This window comes from Podarcis pityusensis (assembly GCF_964106645.2).
Source record: "Podarcis pityusensis genome assembly, chromosome: 2".
Lineage (NCBI taxonomy): Eukaryota > Metazoa > Chordata > Lepidosauria > Squamata > Lacertidae > Podarcis > Podarcis pityusensis.
Window position 1 is genome coordinate 103,339,934 of NC_138029.1, and position 14,927 is coordinate 103,354,860.

At 42.3% G+C, this 14,927-nt stretch overlaps 2 protein-coding genes across 8 annotated transcripts in view; one reads left to right on the forward strand and one right to left on the reverse strand.

The window, feature by feature from the left end:
• LOC308471644 (uncharacterized protein) overlaps positions 1-14,927 on the forward strand; it is an 88,264-nt gene that overhangs the window by 59,305 nt on the left and 14,032 nt on the right. The window lies entirely within an intron of this gene.
• The window catches only part of PTPRG (protein tyrosine phosphatase receptor type G), a 542,845-nt gene that overhangs the window by 46,368 nt on the left and 481,550 nt on the right, over positions 1-14,927 (reverse strand). For all 6 annotated transcript variants that reach the window (XM_080995611.1, XM_080995608.1, XM_080995607.1 and 3 more), the window contains exon 14: positions 5,079-5,170. In XM_080995611.1, coding sequence (XP_080851737.1) covers positions 5,079-5,170 — 92 coding nt within the window. The remainder of the gene's footprint in view (positions 1-5,078; positions 5,171-14,927) is intronic.

Genomic DNA, 14,927 nt, shown 5'->3' on the forward strand with positions numbered 1-14,927 from the left:
GAGCTAATGATCCTGTCGGTGTTCTGTGGTTCTCTAGACTGCTCAGCAGAGTTAATTATGAATTGTAATGAGAACTCTGGGCTTCAGGACAGAACGGGCATAGATTAGTACATGCCTATATGCTATTCAGTTTCATGGTTGAAAATGAAGTAAATTTCTTCTGTGGAAAGCTAGGTATCTAATAATGCTGCAGTTGCAGAACAGCAAAATTCTATTATACCATCAATCATTAGCACCATGTATTTTGGAGCTGTCAAGCACCTTTAAAGCTGTCACAGAATTTGTTTTTGTTGTTTTAAAAAAGGAATGCAGAGGACTTTCACATTTTTAGATATGCATGGTCAAAACTGCTTCCATTGTGACCATATGACTGAAACTGAGAATGAAAATTGGTCCACCCAGCCCGGTTAAATAGATGTGCAGATCCACAGGGACATATTTAACTATCCATTTATAACTACTGCCTGGGGTATCGCTAGCAAATAAAGATTACTTTAAGGAACTGGCGTTTGTTAAAATGTCATTTATACTTTACTTCCAGAATCAATACAGCTTGGGAGATTTTCTCATGCTCCCTGGCTATTTCTAAAGGGGAAGAAAAAGTTTAGAAGAGGTATCATTTTATCAACCATATGAGTGAATCAAAAGGAAGAATTTTCCATTTAACCTTTAAAGGCTTTTCAGCAAAAACGGCTGTATAAGGAGTTATAACTGACAGGAAGGTGTGAAACAGCACTTAGCAGATTGCTCTGGGGAATGGAATTTGAAGCCTTTTCTGGTGTGGTGGGGAAGCGAGGAAAGGGCATCAGGATGAGGTTAATTGGACCCATTCAAACAGACTAAGAACGGGTTCCCCCCACTTTTAGAATTATTTCTACATTTATGCACACCTTTAGTTCTACTCAGGCATCTGGTTTCTATGGGTACTGAATGCATGATGGGACCAGCAGGAACACGAGGGGCTAGAGCTGTCCCACCTTGATGACATCATATGTGTCGGCCATGACCCCAGGTGACTTGCCAGCAGACTCACAATCTGCTTCTATTTGTATAGGGTTTACAGGAAAAGGAAGTGAAGCTTGTTAAACCTTGTTCACTCAGGGTTCCCCATCCCCATGGAGGATACTCAATGCAAGGGGTAGTCAATGTGGTACTTTCTAGATGTTGGACTACCAAGTCCCCAGCCAGTATGGCCAATGGTCAGGGAGTTATAGTTCAACAACATCTATGGGACATCTCACTGGCGACACCTGTCTTATGAGCACAAAAAGAGCCCTCTTCAGACTGATGACAACTGGGCATTGGCTGGGGTTATGCAGCTGGTACATGCCTTGCTAGCCCACCTGGGCCCTTCACACATTGTGCCCACAGGCCCTGAATTCTTGAATGGAGCATTAAGGCACAGTATTGCCATGGTATCATATACATAAAACTCAACAGCTATGTACAAGAAATTGCAAAAGTTCCACAAAGGTTGCTGCTTCAGAATGCATGAAAAAGGTGCTCTTACTTCCATAGTTAGACCTTGGACATAGTTAGACCTATCACCACTAAAAAAGAGGCATAATATTTTCTATTACACAGAATAACGCAGAAAATTTCATCCTTGTTTTTATGTTACATTTGTAATATGGCTTTCTACCTTCAGAGGAAAAACAGTATTTTAATAATATCTAAAAGTATTTAAGTTAAACTACTATTCCACTGTCTATTATTTTATTCTAAGTTCCGGTTTGGTACTCCTGGAACATTTCAGTGGTATTGATGAAAAGCAACCATTTTCTCATTTTCTTTTTGGACTTATGGGCACACTCCCACTTTTTAGAAAATCAAAAATCTTCCCTCTAGTGTGAAAACACACTGAGAATATTCATTCAAATCAAGAGCCACTATAACCCTCCGCATTTTTTTTAATAGAAAAGATGAAAACTTTATCCTGGATCTCAAACCCCCGCTTCTGCAGACCAATGCTTGAAGATCTGGGGGGACCATTTGAACATTTTAGCTATTTCGCACATTATTTTGATTAATCAAACTAAAATTGGGCTTGGTTTCAACTACATACATTAGTTGGAAGGTTGTAATGATATGGATTTTTCCTCTTTGTCGGCAAGAATAAAACAGCTATTGATGTATAAGTGGGACCTCCAGTCCCTTTCCCCTCCCACCCATTTCCCATTTTGCTCACAACAGTCAAGCGGCATTATATGACCACTGAATATGTTTGGGGTCCCCCTCTCCTAGATCCCCCCAAAGTTTCTTGTCCTTCAGACAACTTAGTATTAAAAGTGTATTAAGAAATTATATTAGAGTGAAGCTCCAATAGAAGGAGCTTTTGCCTCCACCTTTTAGACAGACTAATAAATGATCTACACCAGAGATCAGGAACATGTCTATCTCCCAATGTTGCTAGACTGCACCTCTCACCATCCCTAACCATTGGTCATGCTGTGAGAGCTGGAGGCCAACAACATCTAGAGGGCGACCCTGATACAGTGGTACCTCTGGTTAAGTACTTAATTCGTTCCGGAGGTCCGTACTTAACCTGAAACTGTTCTTAACCTGAAGCACCACTTTAGCTAATGGGGCCTCCTGCTGCTGCCGTGCCACCGGAGCACGATTTCTGTTCTTATCCTGAAGCAAAGTTCTTAACCTGAAGCACTATTTCTGGGTTAGCGGAGTCTGTAACCTGAAGTGTATGTAACCTGAAGTGTATGTAACCCGAGGTACCACTGTATACATGTTCAACCAAAAGAGGTTTTCTTCTATTGTTTAAGACAAAAGGTGGGGGCTTGGTTGTTGTTGTTTTTAATGTTCCCTCTTATTTATCTGATTAAAACCAACAACATGTATTTGTAGTAATGAAAAACCGCATGAGGTAAAATAATAGACTAGAACTTTTCTCCTGCTCAGCTCTGAAATTCTTTATCTTACAACTCCCATTTAAGCTTCGTAACTATTCTCCTGAATACTTTGCACCTCCTGCGATGGTGTGGGGAAATACCACAGAACTAATGGAATTAGTAGCATTTGGGGGGTGAGGCATTCTATATGGTCAAATAATACAATTTTGCTTACACGTGACAAGAAGATGGGGAGATTTTTTTTTATTTTTAAAAGCTTTTAGACAAACCTTAAGGAGGATTTTAATGGCAAAGTTTTGGTTATATGAAGGACTTCTGGTTTGTAGCATTGTGCACACTGGTAATAGGGGAAAATCATCACAGCATGCAGAGTTGTACACATTTCTGACATGATTTGCTGCTAATTGGATAAGAGTATGTGAACAAAAGCTCTGTCAGAATGGGTTATCCACAGCCCCTTTCTGAAGACAATCCCATAAAGCAGATCCAAACCCAATTTGGAATTCAGCTAATGGGATCAAACCTTGGAAAAGTGACATAGAAAGCATCCCAAGTGAATTTCCTATGTATTTGCATGTTTGCTCAGGAGATCCCATAAAAAAAAAAATCACCACATGAGCATCAGAGGTTTGTCAGACAAGGTAATCACACTTCCGACAAAAGCCTCAAGGCCATACAAAGAACTCCAATGTTATCTTATCTATATTGTACACAATATTGTTGGCTAGCAATATTTAACTTATACGTATGCCTTGCAAAGAATCTCAGTCTAAAACAGTTATTTGTTACATGGCTTTCAAAATATCTGGAAGGGGGGGGGATAAGTGCAGTGCACAATTCTCAGTGGGAGAGCATCTGAATCATAGAATCACAGAATTGTAGAGTTGGAAGGAACCCAGGGGTAATCTAGTCCAACCCCCTGCAATAGGGGAATCTCAACTAAAGCATCCATGGCAGATGGCTATCTACCCTCTGCTTAAAAACCTCCAAAGAAGGAGAGTCCACTGCCTTTTTAGGGATTCCAACTTCCTATGTTCCCAATAACTGAAAGATAACTGTAACGCTCAAACCAGTGGCCAACCAGCAGCCAACCCACTACCTCAGGAAAAACTGTGACAATTCCAACATGCCTTTGAAAAAAGCTTTGAGTTTTCATTGCTCTAAGGCAAGAGTAGGGAAACTTTGGCCCTCCAGTTGTTGCTGGACTACAAACTCCATCATCCCCGACTATTGATCCTACTGGCTGGGAAGGATGCGAGTTGTAGCTCACAACATCTGGACAGCACCAAAATAGCTACCTGTGTTTCAAGGCATAAAGAGCTGTGTACAACAGACAATATGCAAATCTTCACATCTGTCTGGCTTTGGCTCACAAATTTCTGCTGAGAACCATTCCATATATAATTACTTCAAGGCACTTGACAGATTGTAAAATAGTAGGCATGTGCGTTGATATTTTTAATTAACCAGTAAATAAGCATTAGGACCAAGTCTGCAGCTACTCTAACAGCAATCTTCTCTTTACTGAGAAGTAAATCCCACTGCTTAGTTTCCAGTAAGTGTATTTAGGATTGTATTTAGGACTAAACTGATACAACTTTGCCTCAAGCAAAACCTATGCATCTTATTTGGCCACTTACATTTAAATGAGAGTTTTCCTATAAAACAGTACTGCGTAGGTGGGATCTCCCCCTGCCCTCAAAAGGTCACAGGCAGCCTGGCAAGCAAAAGTCTTCATTACGCAGACCTGGCAACTGGAGTTCCACTTGCACTGCAATCCAACATTACCTGGGAGTAAGTCTCAGTGAATGTCAGGATTTCTGTGTAGACATTCATAAGATTGTCCTGCACAGCTGGAGGCCAGAGAAGGTGCAGACTACGAACATCAGTGAACAAGAAGGATGGAGTAAGTGATTAATGGCAAAAGGGCAGAGCGAGGAAAGTAGAAGACACATGGGGACTCCCCACTATGATACCATCAGTGCTTTGTGCCTTATCCAGATAAGAAAGCACTAATCCAAACTCTGTGTTCCCCCCTCATTTTAATGAAGATTTACAGAAATATTACTACACACTGCGGGATGCTCCAAATGTATAAAGAAGTCAGCCAATGTGGGAAGCGGACTGACTGATACAGAACATACAGTGCAAACTGTGATTTGTAAGGAGCCCAAAGTATGAATGAGTTAAGTCATGATGTCAGACCTTCCTTACCTGGGATGGGAATAACAGGAATGGTTTCGTTTGGCACCACTCGAGGCGAACTGCTGTCTTCCACATAGAAATGAGCTGTCTGAAAACATTTTCTGTGAATGGAAGAGAAACATCATCAGCACTCTCAGGGCTCTCTGACATTTCTGTCCATGCTAAGCATTTGCATCACACACATGGACAAACACACACAAAGTTTTATTTCTGATTTTGTCATGCCAGTGACTCTCAAGTGAACGCTAAAATGTGCTGCTACCAGTCACCATAAACCATCATTTCGTTTAGGAGCCTCCCGTTTCTTACCTTTTATTAAACAAACAGTCTAGGAAGTTTAGCAGCTGAGAGTGCATGCATTCACTTAAAAAGGAAACTTTTGGGTGTCACTTATTGTGGTTCAATAACAGCCCTCCTTAAAAGAAAACTAAAACAATCATAACCACACTAGTGTTGGAAACACATAGAACCTTGCCACTTAATGGGCAGCACCTAGAGCAGAACACCCATAACGGTCACACTACTTCCTTAGGGAAGTTGCAATCTCAACAGGAAAAAAAGTTTGCCTCATTCAACTCTGTGCTGGCTGTGCAAATCCCCTTTGCAGGCTTCTGCAAAACAACGAGAAGAACACATGCTGCTAAGGAAAAGCCTGTGGTAGATGTCAACTCGGCTTCCTCCCTCTGCGACCCTCCCCTACCCCTCCGCTGAAAGGAACGCTGAAAAGGCCAGAGGGCAACTCAGATGCAGCCCACCGATGTTCCCGCCAGCCAGATTTAAAGACTTGAATCTGCTTCCCTGAACACATTGCAATTGCTGCTCTTTTTACCTGTACTTAATGCAAAGCAGGGAGCACAAGCTGGTCATCACAGAGAAGGCACTGAGGAGGAGAGCATCCAGAGGTCCAATGAGCCTGTGCATGGTGATGCTAAGCAAGGCAGGGCTTTCCAGCAGCCACGTCACTGCTCATTGCTGCCTTAATGAGCTGCTTGAGGCTGGGACTGAATATTTAATGAGCCTTGCTCAGCGTGAGCAGCTATTGTGACAAGCAGAGGGGCTGCTCTCAGCTGTCAGGAGCTCTTAACAATAGCCTGGACAGAGCAGAGAGAGAGAGAGCCCTCTTCCTGCCTCCCTTAATGAACTGCTGCTCCTCAACACCTGTGCGGGGTCCTGAACGCCTCCGCCTCCGCCGCGATTAGCTTCCCCGGCACGCAAGCCACTGCCTCTGCTTGTAAAGGTTTGCAGCGGTCTCTCTTCCGCACAGCACGGCTTCTGGAATTACGGCCAAGCAGAAAAGCCCACTCCATCCCGCCAGCTTTGCTGACACTGTCAAAGCAATTTGTAGTGCCATTGTTTCCAGAACAGAGGTACATAGCAGAGGGCTTGGGGGGGGGGTGCAGGGGGGTGCAGAGAGAAAAAGGGCAGCGCAACTCACACAGCTTTCAAAGGCCAAGCAAATCTCTTGCAAGAAGTTGGCCAAATGCATGCAGCAGGCCCTCAATTTCTGAATTCTGCTAACAATCAAAGCTAGGGCTGTCAGATCGAAATGCTCAGAATAAGGAGATTGATGAAGCCGTGGCAGTATTTCTCAAATGTTTTGAGAATGGCCACCCCATTCTGCTGTCCCGTGAACCCAAAGCCAACTAGCTGAGCATATGGAGATATGGTTGTGTGCAGAAAGAACAAGCCTTTTCTTTTTAGCCTATGAAACAGAATACTTTCCTCTGAAAGTCCTACCTGGCACCTACCATTTCATTCCTTCAGTGGCAAAGGGTTTGTGTGTGTGTGTGTGCTTGTGTGTGTGGCAGGGAGCTGGGCAGCCAGCAACAATGGCTGGATTTTTATAATTTTGATTATGCTTTCATTACACTTATGCGTTTTTATTGTAGATTCACGTAAGTAACTGTGTTGGTCTGACGCAGTTGAAATAAATTTAAAAATTGTCCAGTAGCACCTTAGAGACCAACTAAGTTTGTTCTGGGTATAAGCTTTCATGTGTATATCGGAAGAAGTGTGCATGCACACAAAAGCTTATACCCAGAACAAACTTAGTTGGTCTCTAAGGTGCTACTGGACAATTTTAAAAATGTTTTTATTGTATTTATTCTTGTTGCAAATTGCTTTAAGATTTTTAAGTAATACATACATTCAATTAACCCAACCGAACCCGTTGCTTGAAAACAGCCTAGTGCCCCATGGAAGGATCTGTGGGACTGGCCCAACAATGCCCAGAATGAAATCTGAAGAGGAAAAGACAAGACACTTTCTTATGCACAAGGGATTTTTTTTTGGGGGGGGGGAGAAACATTTCTCCAAGCTCACATAATCTCAAAATCACTTTGGGATGATGGTGTAAGGAGGGTGCAGTCACTCCATAATAAATCCAAGAAGGGTAGGGGAGGGTCCTCTGCAGGGGGCATTCAGCCTCTCTGGATCTAGAATGATGGGTGTACATAGGCTCCAGAACACTATCCCTTCCTAGAAATTTGAGCCCCCTCCAGGCATGAAACTAGTGAGCTGAACTGTTTGAAACTAAGGGTCATGGTCAGTGGAGATGTGATAAAAGGTTATGGGGCATGCACATAACCGAACACACAAACAACGTGCACACGATATATACTGTTTATAGCCTATTTTTCATCTAAGTGGAATCCAGGGTTGGGTATGAAATACAGGATGCATAAAATCACAGAATCCACAACAATTAACACTTAGAAAACCACTGAAACAATAGGATCAGCGAAAACAACAAAGCTGGCTAATCTAACACTCAAACACACATTTTATCCTGCCCTACCTCCAAGCCGCTCAAGACAGTGTACTTGAACGTCATCCTATTTCCCCCCTGCTCACCACAACAATCCTGGGATGTAGATTATCGGTTGAGAGATTGTGGCTGGGTGAAGGCCACCCACTTTGTGTCACGGCTGAGTGAGGATCTGAACCCTATATTCAGTGGCTCTCGGGGATATCATAATAGGGACATCTGGCAGCCCCCAAACAACTGTGCTCTTGATGAATAACGAAAGCAATGGCAGCTAAATTCATAGGGCCGCTGAAACAATATGCAGCCACCAAAGAACACATTCTATAGCATCATTTTACTCACAAGCAGGCAGCTGCTTCCACACAGACCATCTCCTAACAGCTGTACTTTTCTGGTAACATTACTTTGTAGTGAAATGATACCTGGGAATCCAAGGTGTGTGACATATGATCAAATATGTGTGGTGTATGACCAAACATTGTGACGTATGTGACGTATAATGAAATATTCCTTCACAAATCAGTTTGTTTCTTCCCTTAATATCCTGACTGCTCTTTCTCCTCCTGATTGTAAGTAAAGATAGACTTGGTTTCTGCTCAGGCCGCCTTTACTATAGACTATGAACACCCTGGGGGCACAAAGGGGAATAAATCAGTCACAGCAAGGGAAGGCCTATGAATATGGATCAGGTAGAACGTGCATGTGTTTGAAGCATTTAGGATTTTCTCCTTTGAGTAAAATATTCAGCAAAATCCATGGAGGATGGCTTTTGATATCATGCTCTTCATTTTAGTGTTTTTTTATATTCCTCCCGCCCCCCAAACGACAACAAGAAGGAAAAAAGTAATAATCCCACACCGCTTCCATCCCTCCAGTTGTTCTGTGTAAGAGTCACATTTATTAATAACAAAGCTAGTCTGATACAAATTGATCATCTTATGTTTAACACTGAACCTTGTTTGGAGGTCCAGTGTAACTAAGAAAAAATGGCCAGGTTAACAAACATTCCACCAAGTTAGCCTGATTTTGGCTTATCCTGATCTAAACAGGACCAAAATAGTTTGAACTATTGTCTTTTAAATACTGACATGTCCATCTTCCAGTTTTGAGCAATTCTAAGCTTAGCTGTAACTAGGCTTCTGATATTATTTATCAGAAGAACAGCATGTAAGACAAAAACCTACCATCTGCCACATGTGGGGAAGTAGCATCACAAAAATGAATCTTAAAAAGAAAAGATGTGTGACAGAGACCATGTGTACATGGAGGAGTAACTGATTTATGGTCATATAACATCTGAGGATATTTACACATCATGTTAACTCACACTCAGGTGTTTGTTCAGTACAGAGGGTTCCCTGATGATCTTCAGAACCAGGTGACGATAGAAAGCGATGACAAAAATTGTCACATGAATCAGCCTTTCGCCTAGCTTCATAGCTGGATGTGCTATGGAATTCTTTCAAACAAATACCTAGCACTGTAGCTTTGTCAAAACCTTGAATGGCTGTAACAGAGTCATTCCATTGGCTCATTCAGTACAGACATAATGATACCCTATTGCCTAGCTGTGGTTGAGCAACCAGCAGCCCCTGAACTTTTGGATCCCCCCCCCTGCCAACACATACCTATTACCCAGTGCAGACACTACTCTCTAAATTTTGAAGGCAACAATGGTTAGTTTTCTATGTATGCCAACATTTTCTCTGTGGCAGCCATCTGTCTCCAGCTACCCTGTGGGAAGGATTCCAGGAGAGTAAAGTAGGCAAGCGAAGACTGTCTCAGAGCCTCTTCCAGCTAGACTCTCCCTTCTTTCTTCCTACAGGGCCATCTGCCCTGTAGGAAAGACTGGATATCAATAACTGGGGAGGTGGGGGACAAAGAAGCGGGGAGAAGGGTGGGCGAAGACTCCGAAAAACGCCCCTCATTGCCTAGTGACGTTTAATTGATCTCGCAGTGTTACATCTACACCAGCCACTGGTGTATCTTCCAGGAATAACTTCTTAAAAATATTAGTGCCAAGACTGGAGGGCTTGTGTACCAGTATCTGGGATTCCCTCACGCTAAAATCAGCAGGGCTCACAGCAGAATAAACAGGCTTGGGATCGTGATGTACGTGATCTCAATGCCTCCCCCAGCCACAACTTCTGTTCCTTTAAACAAAGGCAGTCCCCTACGTGTGGGCAGATCACTATTTGAACACATACTTATGCACTTGCTTATAGCATAGCATAATAGCAAAGAACTTGCTAAGACCACAGGAAATTGAGGCTTTAGTTTATTGCAAAATCTGGAAATTGTCAACTGAAAGCTATCTATCAGGAGGGGCCTGATCCTACCTTTTTTAATGCTACAGAGTTTAAGAGCATATGTCAGGCTCTATGAAAAATATTTTAGTGCTGTCCAGTGACGCAGGTGGTACTGTGGTCTAAACCACTGAGCCTCTTGGGCTTGCTGATCGGAAGGTCAGCGGTTCAAATCCCTGCAACAGAGTGAGCTCCTGTTGCTCTGTCCCAGCTCCTGCCAACCTAGCAGTTTGAAAGCACACTAGTGCAAGTAGATAAATAGGTACTGCTGTGGCAGGAAGGTAAATGGTGTTTCCATGCACTCTGGTTTCCATCACAGTGTTCCGTTCTGCCAGAAGTGGTTTAGTCATGCTGGCCACATGACCCGGAAAGCTGTCTGTGGACAAACACTGGCTCCCTCAGCCTGAAGCAAGATGAGCGCCTCACCCCATAGTCACCTTTGACTGAACTTAACCATCCAGGGGTCCTTTACCTATATGGAAACTCAGGTTTCCGAACATGTGACGAACATGTGACATGTGAAAAGTGTGATGAAGAACATTTGCACTAGAACATTTCCAATTAGTCCCTTCACCCAAACATGCAGGTGTGGGTGCAGGTCCATGAGAAACTGCACAGGAACTTGTTCCAGCAGGTAATGGTGTCTTGCTAGTACTGCAGTAAGCTAACATCATACCATGATGATGAGCGCATCTGGAAGGACAAAGGTTCCCCATACATGGGATTGGAAATGCTTCTCAGCACATCTCCACCCACCCTCCTCTTTCCCAAGTGCTCCATTCAGATATGCTCAAAATGTAGTGGCAGATAGTAAAGACAGGACAGATTCAAGCTCAAAATGAGTCTCAAATCAGCAACCCTTAAAAGTAATTTCAACTCAAAAACAGCCCACAGTCTGACACTGGAAGCTTTGTACCACTCACGCTGGAATATATCTATAATGGATAAAATTACACATAATTTGAGATTTTGACAAGGCTAGACCCTCCAGACACTTTTTATATGATTTGGCTTTCTTTTATGACATATATAGCAGAACCGAAGCTTTGAAGACAAACCTTGTCACAAGCCTGGCAAATCTGGAACTAAACTTGATGAGCTGATAGCATCAATAGTCTTTACTCGGGTTTTGCTATTTTAACTCATGTGCAACTACTCATTCTACGTGCCTAATTTATAGTTTTGTTTTTCATCTTTTAATTTTTGTCTGTTGCTGTAATTGTGCTCTCTGTTTCATATGCATTTTAAAGTGAAAGAATAAATAATAATAATAATAATAATAATAATAATAATAATAATAATAATAAAAAATTTATTATTCATACCCCGCCCATCTGGCTTAATTAATAATTATTTATACCCTGCCCATCTGGCTTTGTTAATAAAAAATCTTAACAAAAAAAATTCAGTAACCCTTAATTTCATTATCAGAATATCTCAACACAGCAGATTTCAGTAGAGTGTTGTATCGTTTCAACTCAACTACAAAGTCTATGCAGGGGCTCAGAGAGGAAGGAGCCACACACAAAGATATGGCTACCTCAACAGGCCCAAGGCCAGCTCCTGAGGGTGTGGGCTGAGCTGTTCTTTGTTCATGAACTCACTGGGAGGTGTCCTCCAAAGCCCTCCCTCCTTACCCTCCTGAAGCCTTGCCTCTTGACACCCAATACCCATTTTGATTCCTGCTTCCTTCATTCCTTCTCTAGCATCCAGTTTTGTTTTGCTTTGGTGGTGATGGTGGTTAACCGAGGGTATTAAATAATAAGAACAAACAAAAGTAAAAAAACCACCCCTGCAATACTAATATAATATAGTTTGAAATCAAGTCCATTTGGAATTAGAAGAACTTAAATTGGGCCTATTGCCTACTCTGCCAATGAGTCCTAATAATCTATTTATTACTGTGAGCTCAAGGTACTTGAGGTATCTCCTCAGAAGTCAGAATGACATTTTCAATGACTGCATTTGAACAAGCACCCAAATCCACGTGGAACAGAAGTATACAGTTCCAAACCGAGTGAAATACTTTTAGGCTTCAAGAAAGAATTCCACAATCTCATAGCTGAAATGGTATCCATTCTCCTTTCCAATTCCAGGACAATCCAGACAGCCCACACATGTTTTCTGCAAATTACTGAGAACTCTGTTGTCTTTGAAAGAGACTAGTGTGCTCAGTGAAGCAGTCCCACTATTCTCTCAGCACAGCCTTCCTAAACCCCATATGCTTTATTTCTTGGCTGGCTTTCCTCAGGGAACAATCACTGTGTGAGATCTCAGACATCAGACAGGCCATTGTGAAAAGGAATTGCGGGTATGGGCAAAAGGGAATTGCGGGTGGGTGGGACTACCACCAAAAGTCTTTGAGGGAAGATCCTCCATCACTAAATGGTGGTTGTTGTTTTTTTAACTCAATGACATTAACAAATTTACAACATTGAGTATTGCCAAGTGTTCTGTCGGAGTACTACAGATGTGAACAAGGTTTAAAAGGGCATATGCACATATCCATATTCCAGGTATAGGGCGGTATGTAAATTCAAAGAAGAAGAAGAAGAAGAAGAAGAAGAAGAAGAAGAAGAAGAAGAATGTTCACTGAATTTACTGACTTTAGAGAGCAGTGTGTGTTTACAAATGGAAACTCCTCCTCAGGTACCAACTCCTTTGCAAGCAGAAAAACAATAAAATACTGCCAATAAATAAAAGGGGTATGGGTTATGTAGAAAAACCAGGGGTGCACTTCTCCACCAGCTAGATGGCTCAATGGACTTCCTATGCTCCCGCTGTTGCTTCAGAGCTGCTAGTATTCAGAGGCTCATTGCTTATGAATATGCATGTTAAGTTTAGTTATCATGACTCATAACTGCTGTCCCTGAATTTGCCTAACCGCCTTTTAACAGCATCTAATGGCTATTGTTGAGAGTGAGGGAGACTGTTTGTAGGTGGGTGTTTTAAGCGTGGGTGAATATTTGCATGTATAGGTTGAATTCATCTGTGTGGGTGCTGAGTGAGTGGAAGGGTACTGAGTGGAATCCTATTTTGACGTTTTATTGTTTTTATATGGCGTTTTTAATTTTTTCTTGGTTTGCCTTGTAAGCTGCTTTGTGATTTATTTGTCTTTTGCTTTTAATGAAAAATGGTATATAAAAACTAGAAAGCAATAATTGCCACACCTTGCCGCAGTGAACGGCCAAATTATACGTTGGGCATCAGCAGTAGGGCCCCAGTATTGGCCCGAGGGAGCTGTATGAAACTTTACCTGCTGAAATTGCAGCACGCAGAGCAAGCCACTCTTGGATTCTGAAATAAACTGCCTGCTAATCCATGGCTTCATTAACAACATGTGCTATGGATGTACAGATGTGGCCACATGAAGCAGATAACTTTGCATTTTAAAAACATCTGCTCCACCCACAACAACAACAACAACAACAACAACAACTGACAGGTAGCAACTTCTCAGGAATCCTGGAACTGCAACTGGGGCAGATCAAGGCCAACTCCAAAATGACCAAAAGACCAGCATGTGTGAGCCTCACTGAAGTAAATGGGCGCTATAGAGAAGCAATGATCGGCGAAGTTCATCTCAGGACGACACCTGCCAGCAGTCTGCAAAGCATTAGTTAGGGTCATCAGTCACTGACTTTTATGAGCAAATCATGTGGGCTCGGGCAATTATGAAGCCCACAAAGAGAAAGCCCACACGAACAACCAATCTACTGAATATTCATGAACTTCCAGCCTGCCTGTGTGATATTGCACTCATGTGAGAGAGCATCTGTGAGCATCTCCTTCGCAGAGGACACAATGGGGCTGAAAATATCACCCTTTTTTGACAGGCTTTTACTGCAAGGGTCTAGCTGAAAGATTCCAGAAGGAAGATCCAGCAGGCAGCAGAAGGACATTAGAATGGGAATACTATTGTGCAATGAAGTGCCAAATCAGTTCATATATCATGTATGTCGGTATAGTTGCACTTATGGCAAGGCTGACAACCCTCCTACTCTGACTACCTCACTTGGTAGAGCATGAGACTCTTAATCTCAGGGTTGTGGGTTAAAGCCCTACATTGGGTGAAAGATTCCTGCATTGCAGGGGGAGAGGTGGACTAAATGAACCTCATGGTGCCTTCCAACTCTACAATGTCAGGGATTGAACCTGAAACCTTCTGCTTCCGAAGTATGTATTCTACAATCTACCATACTCTTGTATATATTTCACATACATTTTATTGGCTTGACAGAGTACTCTGGGAGCGTAGAAAGTTTATTCCATGGGCAGGTCTAAAACTCAAGTGGATTCTGAGCAATCAGACTAAAATGTCACAAAGCCATACTTTTAGTGTTCTTTTCCACCCTGACTAGCTGTACAAACGTGAAGGGAACATGTATTTAAGAGTAATTAATCTGGGATAAGTGATCTTCAGTATACCTCACTCTGTAGATTCAGTGGCATAGAGTGTAATGCTATAGATACAGGATCACATGCCTCACATCAATTAATCAAAACAGCTTCCTGTTTCCATAGTATGCAGTACAGTAATGCAGATTAAAAGCCTCTTTACATAAGTGGTACATATTCATAACACTGAATGCAAATCAACTGCCCTTGCTGTACTCACCATTAGAGTGGCTAAGAGTGGGGGGAAAGGTGATGACCAACTGGAAGTATGGAATCAGAGAGAGTTGGTTATTCAAGATGAATTGAGTACAAGCATGTGATGCACTCCCATGTTCTATTTATCATCAGAGCCACAGCTTTAGCTAATAGATACATAGGCATTGCAAA